At 37.8% G+C, this 12987-nt stretch overlaps 3 protein-coding genes across 3 annotated transcripts; all 3 read left to right on the top strand.

Annotated features, from left to right (window-relative positions):
- The first annotated feature begins 337 nt into the window (after positions 1-337).
- LOC145697270 (uncharacterized) lies at positions 338-1980 on the top strand. The gene is made up of 3 exons (XM_081774450.1): positions 338-1121; positions 1163-1466; positions 1650-1980. Exons 1-3 carry the CDS (start codon positions 924-926, stop codon positions 1934-1936), a joined length of 789 nt encoding a protein of 262 aa, XP_081630576.1. The 5' UTR covers positions 338-923; the 3' UTR covers positions 1937-1980.
- Positions 1981-3743: 1763 nt separating this feature from the next.
- On the top strand, positions 3744-6175 carry LOC145698536 (uncharacterized). Its single transcript, XM_081775740.1, has 10 exons — positions 3744-3858; positions 4391-4503; positions 4547-4695; positions 4735-4836; positions 4879-4929; positions 4973-5154; positions 5192-5294; positions 5346-5568; positions 5625-5766; positions 5924-6175. The coding sequence occupies exons 1-8, from the start codon at positions 3752-3754 to the stop codon at positions 5565-5567; spliced, it is 1029 nt and encodes a 342-aa protein (XP_081631866.1). The 5' UTR covers positions 3744-3751; the 3' UTR covers position 5568; positions 5625-5766; positions 5924-6175.
- Positions 6176-8499: 2324 nt separating this feature from the next.
- Positions 8500-11978, top strand: LOC145699022 (tyrosine-protein phosphatase non-receptor type 9-like). The gene is made up of 8 exons (XM_081776272.1): positions 8500-8929; positions 9415-9546; positions 9742-9838; positions 10484-10649; positions 10745-11082; positions 11218-11404; positions 11485-11612; positions 11703-11978. Exons 1-8 carry the CDS (start codon positions 8769-8771, stop codon positions 11799-11801), a joined length of 1308 nt encoding a protein of 435 aa, XP_081632398.1. The 5' UTR covers positions 8500-8768; the 3' UTR covers positions 11802-11978.
- The last annotated feature ends 1009 nt before the right edge of the window (positions 11979-12987 follow it).

Genomic DNA, 12987 nt, shown 5'->3' with positions numbered 1-12987 from the left:
AACTAGGGGACCCCCTGATTTTTTAATAATATAATATTATATAAATAAAAAAAACTTCAAAAAATTTATTAAGAAAAAATAATTATTTGAAATAATTTATCTCTAATATTTCTTCTAGAATCTTTGTGTTTAAAATTCATTTTCTCATTATACTGTCAGTTATACCTTGATGACGTAACGGTGCGCCCACTTTTGTCTATTCAAATAGCAGAAACACATAAAAATCACGGCAAAAGAAAGAGAAAGAAGAGAAATCAGAGTCACGCTAACTTCCCCAAGACGCTTACTTCCCCAGACGCTGACTTCCCCAGACGCTAACTTCCCCAAGGTTGTGCAAATTAGCGTTTTGGGCAAGTTAGCGTCTTGGGCAAGTTAGCGTCGAAAGTGCGTGGGCGATCCGTGGAGCGTTGAATGGCTCTTTTACTGAATGCTGAGCATGTCTTAGTCTAGTAGACAGTCAGTTCCCTCTTAGAATCTAACCTCGACCTTTCCGTGTGAAAAGCGGTCATATTTTCCATTTCTTTTGAGCAAATTTAGTTTAACGTTTTGAAATAATATTTTTTGTACTCCGAGAGTACACTCATTTTGACAGTCGATTTCAAAATTTCTAAGCTCTTATTATTTATAATAAAATATTTTTGATTATTTCGAAGCGTCATTATTAGAACATTCATCCCAAAAAATGCCTGAATTCTCAAACCTCTGTCTAAATTACTTAGAAATAATGGCTCATTTAATTTCTGAATACTGTATTCAGTGTTCGATATAAAAATTTCGAGAAAAAAAATATTTTTTGCAACCGGCAACTTTGACGCTAACTTCCCCAGACGCTAACTTGCACAATGTTGGGGAAGTTAGCGTTTTGGGAAGTTAGCGTCTGGGGAAGTTAGCGTCTTGGGGAAGTTAGCGTGACTCGAGAAATCATGGAGGGCGGATACCAATCGCTCGATATTTTGCTGAGATTATTTCTGCTGGATTGTTATATCAACATCGCTGGTTGGGCAGTGTCCGCTGTGGCTAAAACACACAAGACCTACGATCTCGTTGGATCGATCGCTTACTTGACTTGCTGTGCTCTTTCGCTTTATCACTCCGACTTGACGGTTATGAACATCGTCCAGGTATTCCAAGTCAAGAAAACGCTTTGTGAATAAAATTCCAGAGCAGCTGTATCATGCTCTGGGCATTCCGCCTCGGCTCGTATTTGTTCTACAGAGCAATCAAACGCGGCGACGCTAGAATGGAAAAGTACGACAACGCACCAATCGCTTTTCTTGTCCCTTTTATTCTTCAAATCATATGGGTCTTCGTCATGTCCTGCCCGACGTATTTGGCTAATCGGACTCCGCAAACGGAAGTAACTCCGTATTCTTACGTTGGATGGGCGATTTTTCTTGTTGGGTTCATTTTCGAAGCTGTTTCCGATTTTCAGAAGGCGAGATTTCTGAATGACGAATCTAAACGAGGTAAAATATGGCGAGAAAAACTGGGCTTGGCAAAAGAAACCTGAGTCAGGGTTTTGAAGAAGGCCCTGACTCAGGTTTTCTGACAGGTTGCGTATCCCAGGATCAAACCCCCCCCTCCCTAGGGGCCTAAGGCTAGGGCCTTCAGAATCCTAGGTTTTCTGAAGGACATAAATTTTAATTCAGGTCAATTCATCAAAACCGGCTTATGGAGCATCTCCCGCCACCCGAACTACTTTGGTGAAGTCCTGCTTTGGAGTGGCCTCTACGTTTCCGCTGCTGGGTCGTTCACCTACTGGCCTGAATTTCTTTCCGGCTTGTCTATTTTCTTCATTTATGGACTTCTACGATTCGTTTCCGGAATCCCGATGTTGGAGGAAAATGGAAGAAGAAAGTGGGGAGAAACGTTGGAATACCAGCAGTACTGTGAGAAAGTACCGGTTTTTGTCCCCTTTGTGCCAATTTATAAATAAGTTCTTATTCCTCAAATTAACGGATAACTGCAAGGATGATTTATTTGAGCAAATAAACCAATTTTCATTTTTGTATATATTTTATTCAGCTTCGAACGCAGGTTGGCGATAAGATTTTAATTAGAGCTCATAAATTAAATATCATAAAATATTCTGTTTTATCTTCGTCCTCTTCTTCGTCGTCTCCGATTTTGCCTTCTACTCACTCTTCTTTCCACCCCTCTTTTTGCTGCTTCACCGCTTCCATGTTTCTTTTTCCTGTGACCGTTGACGCAGTTTGCTTTGTAGCAGAAACAGAAGTATGACCCAATCTACAAATGATATGAAAAATCCAATCAAACTTGATTATGAAAACAAAGTTTGAAATCTTTCCTGTGTGTAAAGATGGGATCCGATATAAATCCAGTCTTCCGGGGTAAAATCGTATTTGTTTGTAACAATCCAGTAGAAATTGCAGTAAATGATCACTGTCGACAGGAAAATTGTAATTACACTAGAAATTGTCGTTATCAGTAAAATATCCGAGCATTACCAGATGATGGAGTACTCAACATTTACCGGAAAAATTGCAAATCCGATAAATCCAACGGGGACTGAGAGAACAAGATAGATGATCAAGGTGATATTCTTCTTTTTAATGATATCAAAATTAAGGAACATCATCAAAATGACACTTATGATCAAATTCAGAGCCACTCCAGCTTCAGCAAAAACCATGATCGCTGAATTTCGTCCAATTTTATGTGAGCTTGAAGCTTCATTTACTGAAAGTATTTTGAACGCAGGAATTCGCCTTTTCGCACCATTTTTCCATTTCATCTGACGTATATTTTCCGCTCGAGCAATCGTATTTCGCCGCTCTTAAATTTTTAAGCTCATGAATATTTTCTCAAAAATCATACTCGCAATAAGTTTTGACCTCGCACTCGGTCGAATCGTCGATCATACCAAGAAAAATTCCAGATGAAAGCAATGCGATCGAAACAAAAAGGACTGTCACGATTTAAGTGACGATTGGATGGAGAATAACAGGTGCAGGCTTTCTTCTCATGACATGCTCGCAGCAGCAAAAATATCCAGAAACGAACCAGAGAAGTAGAAGACAAGAAGTTATGAGAACCCAATAGAGCCACCATTCTCTATTGGCAAGAGTTCCCATTTGGATAAAAACTTATTTTTAGATTGCTTTACTTTATAAAAATTTACCGATTAAGCAGACTTGAACCAAGAATAATCGTCGATTGTCCTCATCAAAAGCGCCCTCCTCGTCTTCCTCGTTGATTTCATCAATCGCCGTCTCGAAACTCGTGCATTTATCTCTGCATCGAAGTTTCCGACTTGTTCCTTGGAGCAATTTATGGATATGGAATCAGCGGCGAGTTCTTCCCCCGCTTTTGGAATATATTGCGCTTCTAGGTCAAAAGCTGCGTTCTCTTTGCCGTCCATTTTCTTAGCTGACCCTTATTTATGAGAGAAAAACAGCGTAGAAATATGTAAGTTGGCTTGATATTTGCTGATCATAAATTCAGTCTGGCGAACAAGTTTCCCTCATTTTCCTTGAAGAAGAATTTCTTTACGAATTTTGCTTTAATTCGCATGATAACTAAAATTTAAATAAAATTAAATTCCGAGCAGAATTGCGAAAATCAACGATAAATATCATCGTTCCTCGTTTAGATTCTTGTGTCAAATGTCAATTTTTTCTGTCCTTAATCACGGAACCGGCGAGCAATAGTATTTACTTTGCATTTTAAAAGTTTATATTCAAGATAAAACAGGCAGATTCTCTCGTAAGACCGTCATTCGAGCAGAAGTATGTTTTTTACTTGGTTTTTTGCACTTTTGTGTATTCTTCCGAGTGATCCAGTTTATGGAACGACGGTTTTTTCCCGACTGCTTGGACAAAGAGATGAGTTATGCATGTGAGTATGCAAAAGAGCGATTTAAGGACCCCCGTCAACAATTTTCCTCAAAAACTCGAAAATTTTAGAACAGCCATATTTTGGCTTCTGAGTGTACCTGGAAGTTTAATACATCAGATAAACTTGTTCGGAGCAATTTTTGCCCAAGAAAAACTGATTTTCTAGCGAAAATAGACCATTTTCATCATTTTTCGTCAAAAACTCCAATTTTCAAAGGCGATTTTGAGGGTGTTAGAGTCGAGATAGACCCCCAAAAAATGAAGCCTCAAAATCGTTTTTTTACCCGTAGAATCCATTTCCGGGGTCAAAATTTTGAAATTCCGAAAATAGATTTTTCGAAAATTGTTGACGGGGGGGTCCTTAATATGAGGTCTTGATATTAATGCTTGTTAATTAAATGCTTGTAAATTTTTATAATTATTAATTATTATTATTATAATTAAGTCCTCTTCAGTTGGGGCCTCTAAAGATGGAAAAAACTGTTCACACTTATTTTAAAAATATATTATAGGCTATAATATATAATTTATAGCGATCGGCCTCTCTATGAGGAATGCTTGGCAAGTTGCAGAGTATCATACCTGGACTGTTTATCCTCATGCGACTCTTCCTTATGTCACTCGAATTGCCTAAGCAGTTTTTCCGGTAAAGCCGATTTGTACAATAAAAAGGCAAGAAAGTCTTTAAGCTTGCGATAACTCGTGTCCTTGCGGAGGTGACTGCCAAACTGGATGCGTGGAATGCGGTGAGCACCCCTTATGTCTCGGACAATGCGAAGATGCGGAGCAAAACAATGCCGAGTACAAATCATGTCTCAATGACTCTCTTGATGAGCTGGTTTGATTTAAAGTTATCAGTGAGCTGATTTGCATTAAGACTTCCTGCATGAAAATTTGTGAACCGACGGGACTTTGTCATGAAACTTGCTGTTCTGGACATCAAGAAAGAATGGCTTCTTGTCCTTGCTTTCAGTCTCAGGTTTCTCTAAATCGGAATGAATTTTTCGCAATTGGCTTCTAGGGATCAGGGACCTCGACTGTCTCTCCAACTACTCAACATCCGTCTGATCCGGTAGTTTGTAACTATTTCTTCTTAAATAAAGTATATTTTGAAGAACGGAATGTTCATTCTTGTTGTACGCTACTCGATCACAGACTCATACGTTATCTCGGGAGACGGAAGCTCACAACTTTCCGCAAAATCTCAGCTCCTGCGGATAATTATGCTAAAAATGCACAACATGCGGTTATTGAAAATCAATTTTTTATTTTTGGTGGTGATTCTGACAAGAAAAAGGTTTGATTGAGCGAAAAATTGTAATCAATTTACAAAGATTGCCGTTCTTGATGGATGTCAATTTGTTGAATCATCCGTCAGACTTCTCAATGACATCGATTATTCGAGTGCTGCACTTCCGATTGAAAATGATTCTCGAGGTAAAGATCAATATAAAAAACCGTTGAACAAAGTCGTCATTTTTATTAAAGCTCTCATCTGTTTTTCTGACGGAACCGACAAAAGACATTGCGAAATTTTTGATGGTTCGAGTTCTTCTCCCGCTTCTTCAACGATATGTGGACATAAATCTGGGAAGCTGGGCATCTACAAAAATCAACCGACAACAGTTGGTTCTCATGGTTTTGGAGACCTCAGAAAAGTCGAGACACTCACACAAAGTGGATGGAGTGTTATTGGAGACCCTCCAATAAGGTTACTGAAATTTAAAAACGTCTTGAAAATTATTTTTTATAATAATTTTTCATAAGCGATATTCGTGCACATGTTTTGGTTGGACTTGAAAGCGGAAACCTTCTTTTGCTTGGTGGGATCGCAAACGGAAGCACAGTTCTTAATCACATTTGGCTCCTTTCTGAAGACTCATGGTCACGATCTGGATCACTTAAAAGCGTACGTTATTATTTTCTCTATTTAGGCTTGTTTAAATTGAGTTATATATCGGAAAAATTGTTTGCTCAAAGATTTATCATCATAAATAGTATTGCCGTTATTTATCTTCAATTATAATTATTATTAATAATATTATTCAAATTTCAAAATTTTTCAGGCTGTTTCGCAACATTCTTCGCTCAAAATTAATGATTCTATCTTTCTTGTGGCTGGTTATAACTATGGCAATCCACTCCAACGTCTTGAAGTAGAAGGAGATCAAATAAAAAGCTCGGAAATTATTGGAAGTCATAGTACAGGCGAGTCAGGTCCCGTTTTATTTCAAGTCTCTTCAGGTTACTGTGCTTGATTTATTTTTTCGATAATAAAAAAACAATTGATTTATTTTTTCGATAATAAAAAAACAATTGATTTATTTTTTCGATAATAAAAAAACAATTAAAGACAAAATGTATGTTCGTAACTCGCATATACCTTATAATTTATAAGGTTGTAGTAACAGTTTGAGGCTTGAATTAGCGCAGAGTTAACTGTTATAACTCAAAATTTCCTTCAGGGGAAAAAGAGAAAAATAACAAGAGCTTTTATAAAATTCTCCTCAAGAACTCGTAGTCATAGTGCAAATAAGGATCCCTGAAAATATTGAAAATTTTGGTCAAATTTGACGGACTAGAAACAATATTTTTACTTTAAATTTTGAAGAAAGCTCTTGTGAATAGTAAAAACAAGGATAGATCTTCAACAAAGGCATAATGCCAATGAATTTCAAGGACTTCGTTACCATTTACAGATACCGAGGAATTCAAGCTCAAAGTAGGGCTCAGCGATGACTTTACCCTTAAATTCGTCGAAACGAAGCATTTTGATCCTAAAGTAGCTGCAGTTACCATGCAGCATATTTATCATTTTTACTGCATTTCAAGTGACTACCAGACGGTCTGGTCGGGTGGCGGGCGGCCCCATTCGAAATCGGTTTTTGGGCCCATTTTTCGAACAGCGTTCGAAATTTCCGAAAAATCTTGACCTAAGAATGAGCTTAAATCAATGTCATCGTGTAAGTAGATGAAGTTGACTTACAGGCGCGGAGCGCATACGAGCTCATTTTTATAAGCAAATTCAGAAATTTTTCGAACGGCGTTCGAAAAATCTCGAACGGCGTTCGAAATTTCGAACGTAGCCGCCCTACACCCGTCTGGTCCAGAAATTAAAGACACTAAAATAAATAATTTGCAATGGCGTGAGAAACAATTTTTAACTATGGTTTAAGAAAAATCTCTGCGGAAAAATTTATTAAATATATTCGGCTTATAAGGTCAGATTTTTCGTTACGAATAGTCGCATTCTCGGCGTATTTTCAATTTCTCATATCGAGTTGGAAGTCTTCCAAGCGCCTGCCTTCTTGCTTTGCAAAATTTGTTATTCACGAAATTTCTAAAAAGATTATTTTCACCTCTTCGACAAGCCTTTGATTTTTCATAAGCCCTCCAAATTCTCTGTATCTGATTGTTCACCGAGAACGGAGAAAGGGCAAAAGCCCCGATAAAAAATAATCCTAAAATAAAAAACTTCATTTTTTCGACTTTTTTAAAAAATGTTTTAGCTTTGTTCGAGGCAAAGTCCGCATTATTTATTGAAGTTAATGCTTTTGCAGTTTCTTTTTATTTTTTTGACGCAATTTGCTTTCAAGCTAATTGATGAATTAAACGAGCCGGAAATTCAATTTTCTCATGCAGTTTTGATGAACTTTTCGAATCGAAAGTCCTTGTTGATTTTCATAATAAAAAGGTCGCATTGTAGGCGGAACTCAATTAGCAACGAAATCACGAAAATCAGCGGCTTGAAAAAATACTGGAAAATTTACGGATAATTATTTCTTATCATTTTCTTTTTTTCGATTCTTGGTCGAATTTGAATAAGTAGGTGAACGGTTGAGTGAGTCGAGCATTTCCTGACGAAGAAGAAATGCGCGGCGCGCGTATTCCTTCCTGAGTGTGGTGTTGGTGCGCGGTGTGGTGGTGCAAAAGTGCGTGGGTGGCCAACACTCCTACGCTCCTCCGCGGTCCAGCGCAAGAAGAAATTCACATTTCCTCATTTTCCCGGAAGAAGTGAGATTCTAACGCAACAGATTCAATCAGAAATCTTGTTTTGCCAAAGTGCTTTACAATTTTTAAACTCTCTTGTGGTGCAAAAGAAATAACATACAATAGTTAAATATTCTAAGCTTTGAATATAATTTTTATTAAGGGTACTACCTTCGATTTCCACAACTTTAACCGTTGAATAACTCTAAAAATGTCAATGATAAACTATCATTGATAGTAAGGGTCTGTGGTTAAAAACGATGTTTGAAATGTTGACGAATTTCGGGAATTTTCAAAAAACATAACATATGTAAATCGCCAGGGAAACACTTGCAGGGCAGGAAATAAAGAAAATCATTCTTCTAAATCATATTGATCAAAATTTTCTGAAAATCATCGGACTGATGCAATTTATGGTCCTTCTCAGTTTCTCATTTATTGTTACGAAAACGCGGTTTGTCTTTCAGATCAAAATCTGTGAGATTCTTTTATAAAGGAAAAAGGAAAAAAATTCTATTTGTGACAAAAAAGGATCAAGACTGAAGAAGTACAAAAATTCTCGTTTTTAAGCAAAAAGTGCGAATTGTGCTTACGCCTGCAAATTGACTAATAGTAGGTCGAAAATTGCGCCATAGGAAAATTGCTCAGTAGAATTGAATCGGCGCAGCTCCGGTGTGGTGGTGCTGTGCGCGCTGGTGTGGTGCCGAGGAGTCCGTATAGACGCCGCGTTCGGCCAAACTTTCACCCACGTTGAGCTCGGCTCTTCCTGCTTCATGGCCATGCTCATTTCTATTAGAAAGCTAAAATCTAAAAAAAAGAAAAGAAAAGTCGAAAATTTTTCGATTTTCAAATTCGCTCTTCAAATCCACTAACAACCAACATTTTTTTTAACAAATTAAAAAATCAAATAAAGAGAAAAAAATGGAGAATATTTCCTTTGAAGTGCCATGTGTGCCGACAGAGATAGACCTCGAAAATTGTGACATAAGAAAATTCGCCGAAGAGATTTTGGCGAAAAAATTCGACACAGACTCGAGCGAAGAGGATGAAATCAGCCCGACTCATTCGCCGAAACGAGCGAGGTAAATATAGGCAACGATGTTTTATCTGTTTTGTTATCTTGTAAGCTGAAGAAAAGGGTAAATAAAGGGTATCTTATTAGGTTAAACAAGAAAGAATGAACACTTTGACTTGGTTAAAAGCGAGACAAAGTTTATTTGAGACATTTCTTTTTGAAGAATTTGATTAAGGGTACGGGATTGGGTTACGAAATAAGGGTAGGAAACGGATAAAGACAAGGGTAGGGCATAGGGATTAGGGTTAGGGGGTAAGGGTTGTCTTTTTGAGAAATCTAATGATTTTTTATTGGTTGAAGGGGCGAAGATTATTGATTTTTTATTAATTATTTTTATTTTTGGGAAAAAATATTTTATTTTTTTTTGTTATTGTTTTTAAGTAGAAGTGAAACGGAAAATATCTTTTTTTTTTCATCCTGAAAGCCTGTTTTTTTGTGCTGTGCTTTCAATTTCGCGCGTAATCCTGTTCACTTTTTCAAGCTCAAATTCAGGTGCTGGAACGACTCGGGTGTCGAACTTGCAGAGAGCGATAACTCCGCACGTCAAATCAGCAAAAGCAAGTCGCGAATTCTCGCCAAGCTCGCCGCCGATCCAATTCATCATAACACCAATCGTTTTCCCAGGTAAGCAAAAGCCCCAAATAACCCTTTTTTCAATAGCCATTACAAAATCGAACGGTCTAGCGCGTGTTTTCGCCGAAACAAGCGCTAGAATGAACCCGCCTGGACTCACAAAAGTTAATCTCGTTTCACATTGATCAATTATTTATAAAAAACATGAAATAATTCCGTTTTTTTGGAAAATAACGATATTTTTAGTCATGATTCTTACGATAGCGAGGATAGTGAGCAAAATGATGTAACCCTAAGATCAGTGCATAACAGATACAATGGTGGAAACAAAACTTGGTACAAGGTAATTTAATTACATTTACAATTACAATCGCATGTTTTTCATCATAAATATGTCTGAAAGACATTTCTTAGCATCGTAATTTGAAGTTATAATAATAATTTATTGTTATTAATAATAAATTATTACCCCTGCTTTAAGTCTTAAGTTGGGCGGTCCCTTTATCAAGAATAAGGGGTAGCTCTCATAATAATTAATTGATATTTATAATTTATTAATTAATTTATTAATAATAATTATAATAATAACTTAATATAAAAACAACCCCTAATTCTTAGTTAAGGGACCCCCCACTTAGGATCTTTAGCAAGGAGCTTCTCCGCAGACACCCTTAAAAATGGCCCAAAATGGGGTTTTTCGCGAGAATCAATGTTTTCAGTCCGTCTTTTCAAGGTGTTTCCCCTTATGAAAATTAATTTCTGTACTAGAGTTTGTTCATTAAGAAACGGGCTTCAAAATGAGCCCTCATACTTGTAAAAAAACTCAGCCCTAAAGAAAGTAGTTCGAAGTCAAAGTTGACGAAATCGGGGGAGGGGAATCCCTTAAGTCTCTTTTCAATAATTTTTGTCTACAATTGAAACTAGTAGAATGAGAAAAATTTTGTTGATGAAAAACATCATCTTTTATCAACATTCACTCAGAATTCAGGCGTCTAGTGGCTGTTTACGCCGTCAATACGAAGAGATTCGAACCGCAAAGCCAGCTGGTTGTTTCGCCTTCTCCCGGGCGCGGCCAAATCAAGTGCGGAATCGCTACTCCGATGTCCCCTGCTACGATCACACTCGCGTCAGACTGGAAGACACTCGACTTTCTGGTAGAATTCGTGAAAAACAACTTTCTTTATCGAAAAAATCAAGAATTTTTTTTTCAATATTTTCATTTTTTTCGAGAAATTCAACCTGTTTTTAGACGAAAATGACTATATAAATGCTAGTCACTGTGACGGCTTTGAAATGAAGAAAAAGTACATCTGCACTCAAGGCCCAAAAGAAAACACGATGGCGCACTTTTGGCAAATGGTTTGGGAGTCGAACTCGAGGGTGATTGTCATGACCACGAAGCTCTTTGAAAACGACAAGAAAAAGTGCGATTTGTACTGGCCGCTCGAGGGTGAGCGGAAGATTGCCGGGCACTTCGTGCTTTACAATCAAGACGAAACGGTGGAAGAAGAGCATTTTACGAGGACAACCATCCAGATTGAATTCGAGTGCCAGACCAGGACAATTTATCACTTTGCCTTCAAAAAGGTATGAAAAAAATCAAATTTAAGCAAATTTTTTTCGATTTCATGCGGCTTTTTCTTCGACTTTTTTCTTCCGAAAGCCGCGAGCGGCTTTTTTTTCATTTGAAAGCAATTATAATGCCCTAACTATCGATTCTAGTGGCCCGATTTCGATGTGCCCGAATGCCCGGAAATGCTCCTCGACTTCCAGGACCAAGTAAACGAGTGCCACGCTAGAATCAGAAGCCAGCTGATTTCGCCCTACGGCCCGCCAACTCCTCCCGACGAAGACGCCTTCGAAATATCCCCTATTGTTGTACACTGCAGCGCTGGAATTGGCAGAACTGGTTTGTTTCACTCCAGAATTTGCGTTCTGGCGCTTTCTGGAAACGGTTTTTTGAACAGAGAAGTAATTGGTTTTTCCTAGGAACATATTTGGGAATTGATATCTGCCGAGCCTGGCTCGATGTTGACGTAGAAATCGACTTGTACGCGACTATTAGAAGGATACGAGAGCAGCGCGCGTTCTCCGTCCAGACTCACGCTCAATACCAGGTAAGCCCCTAACCGTATTTTCAAGAAAAAAAAATATTCAAAAAAATTTTTGGAAATTTAAAATTTTAGAAATTAAGCTTATCATTTTAGTTCTGCCTTATCGCCCTACGCGAAATTCTCCGCCGCAAAGTCGTCGCTCTTGAAGCCACTCAAGAAGCTGAAATGCAAGATTCTGACGAAGAGGAGTAACTCCAACCACGTGACTAATCATCAGCTAATAAGATAAAATCTCAAGGTGAAAATCTCGTTAAATTCGACAAATTCAATTCCAGTCGATGTTTAACGCGACTAAAACCCAAGCTTGCTTTGTACACAAATAATTTTTTCCTGCTCTCTCTGAATTACTGTTAAATAGAAGTTCTAAAAAAGATGAATCTCTTTTGAATCGCCCGGTTTCGCGGTACACTTTTACCTGACCGGGGTCCTCCCGAATTCGCATCCTCCGATTGACGTCATTCCGTCACGTTGTTCCGTAAAATGTACCGCACCCTGCATCTACTGCACTTGGCGCTAGAATTATGTAACGCGTTATTGAAGCGAAAAGAAGGATGAGCAATATAAAACGTTATACGAGACTCATGAACTACTCTCAAACCCCACTACTCAGTTAAAAAAGTCAGCTTTTTTTAACCTCTTGCTCACTTCATCGCATTTTATTGGAATTAGAGAGTTTTAGAGATAGTTGCAGATCAGGCTCAATAAATGATTTACGGTTGCAAAAGTCATTGAAACAATTTAAATTGCACAGCTCATGATCAAAATCTATTCTCTGAGGGGCACCATCTTCATCTCTGACTGTGTCTCCTTCCTGATAAAACGAGCATCCAGTTTTTGTTTGATCATTACTCGTAAGACAACCTTTTGTGATAGTTTCCACTAAAAATAAGAATCATTAGACTCCATGAGTGAATGCTATTTTTTTTACAATATCCGCCGTCGTAGTTTTCGGAAAAATATATAAAATCTTTCGTATAGCATCCGATATCGCTTTCACACGAAGAAATATCTTCAAGTTTCTCAATGGAGCCGCATGTATTGACACCGTTGTACGTGATTGAAGAACACTCGTAGCATTTGAAATCCTTTTCAGCTACGCAACTACCGAGGGAAAAAATAATCGCGATTCTCTGACTATGTTTTATCATGTTTTTTCAGAAGTGCAATTTCCTTGACATTGGCTTTCTTCATGGACTTGAGCTCTTCTGACCAGGGCTCGAAAATCTTTAAGAAGCGTTGGTTCGGATATTTTGATGCAAGTTTTATTCGTAATTTTAGGATAGTTCAACGAAGATTTACAACAGTAAATTTTCTTAAAAGTATTTTTCTTTCGCATCATTCGCTTGATCGTTAATCCTTAACCGGTCGAAAAGAAATC

Source organism: Oikopleura dioica, chromosome 2 (genome assembly GCF_907165135.1).
Source record: "Oikopleura dioica chromosome 2, OKI2018_I68_1.0, whole genome shotgun sequence".
Classification (NCBI taxonomy): domain Eukaryota; kingdom Metazoa; phylum Chordata; class Appendicularia; order Copelata; family Oikopleuridae; genus Oikopleura; species Oikopleura dioica.
Note: the sequence above shows the minus strand (reverse complement) of the source record. Positions and strands in the feature narration are given on the sequence as shown.

Coding starts and splice junctions, on each gene's coding strand:
- LOC145697270 (XM_081774450.1), top strand. CDS start 924: ATGGAGGGCGGATACCAATCGCTCGATATTTTGCTGAGATTATTTCTG. Junction 1,122..1,162: donor CGGTTATGAACATCGTCCAG/GTATTCCAAGTC, acceptor ATAAAATTCCAG/AGCAGCTGTATCATGCTCTG. Junction 1,467..1,649: donor GAATGACGAATCTAAACGAG/GTAAAATATGGC, acceptor ATTTTAATTCAG/GTCAATTCATCAAAACCGGC.
- LOC145698536 (XM_081775740.1), top strand. CDS start 3,752: ATGTTTTTTACTTGGTTTTTTGCACTTTTGTGTATTCTTCCGAGTGAT. Junction 3,859..4,390: donor CAAAGAGATGAGTTATGCAT/GTGAGTATGCAA, acceptor TATAATTTATAG/CGATCGGCCTCTCTATGAGG. Junction 4,930..4,972: donor CTCAACATCCGTCTGATCCG/GTAGTTTGTAAC, acceptor TATATTTTGAAG/AACGGAATGTTCATTCTTGT.
- LOC145699022 (XM_081776272.1), top strand. CDS start 8,769: ATGGAGAATATTTCCTTTGAAGTGCCATGTGTGCCGACAGAGATAGAC. Junction 9,547..9,741: donor AACACCAATCGTTTTCCCAG/GTAAGCAAAAGC, acceptor CGATATTTTTAG/TCATGATTCTTACGATAGCG. Junction 9,839..10,483: donor GAAACAAAACTTGGTACAAG/GTAATTTAATTA, acceptor CTCAGAATTCAG/GCGTCTAGTGGCTGTTTACG.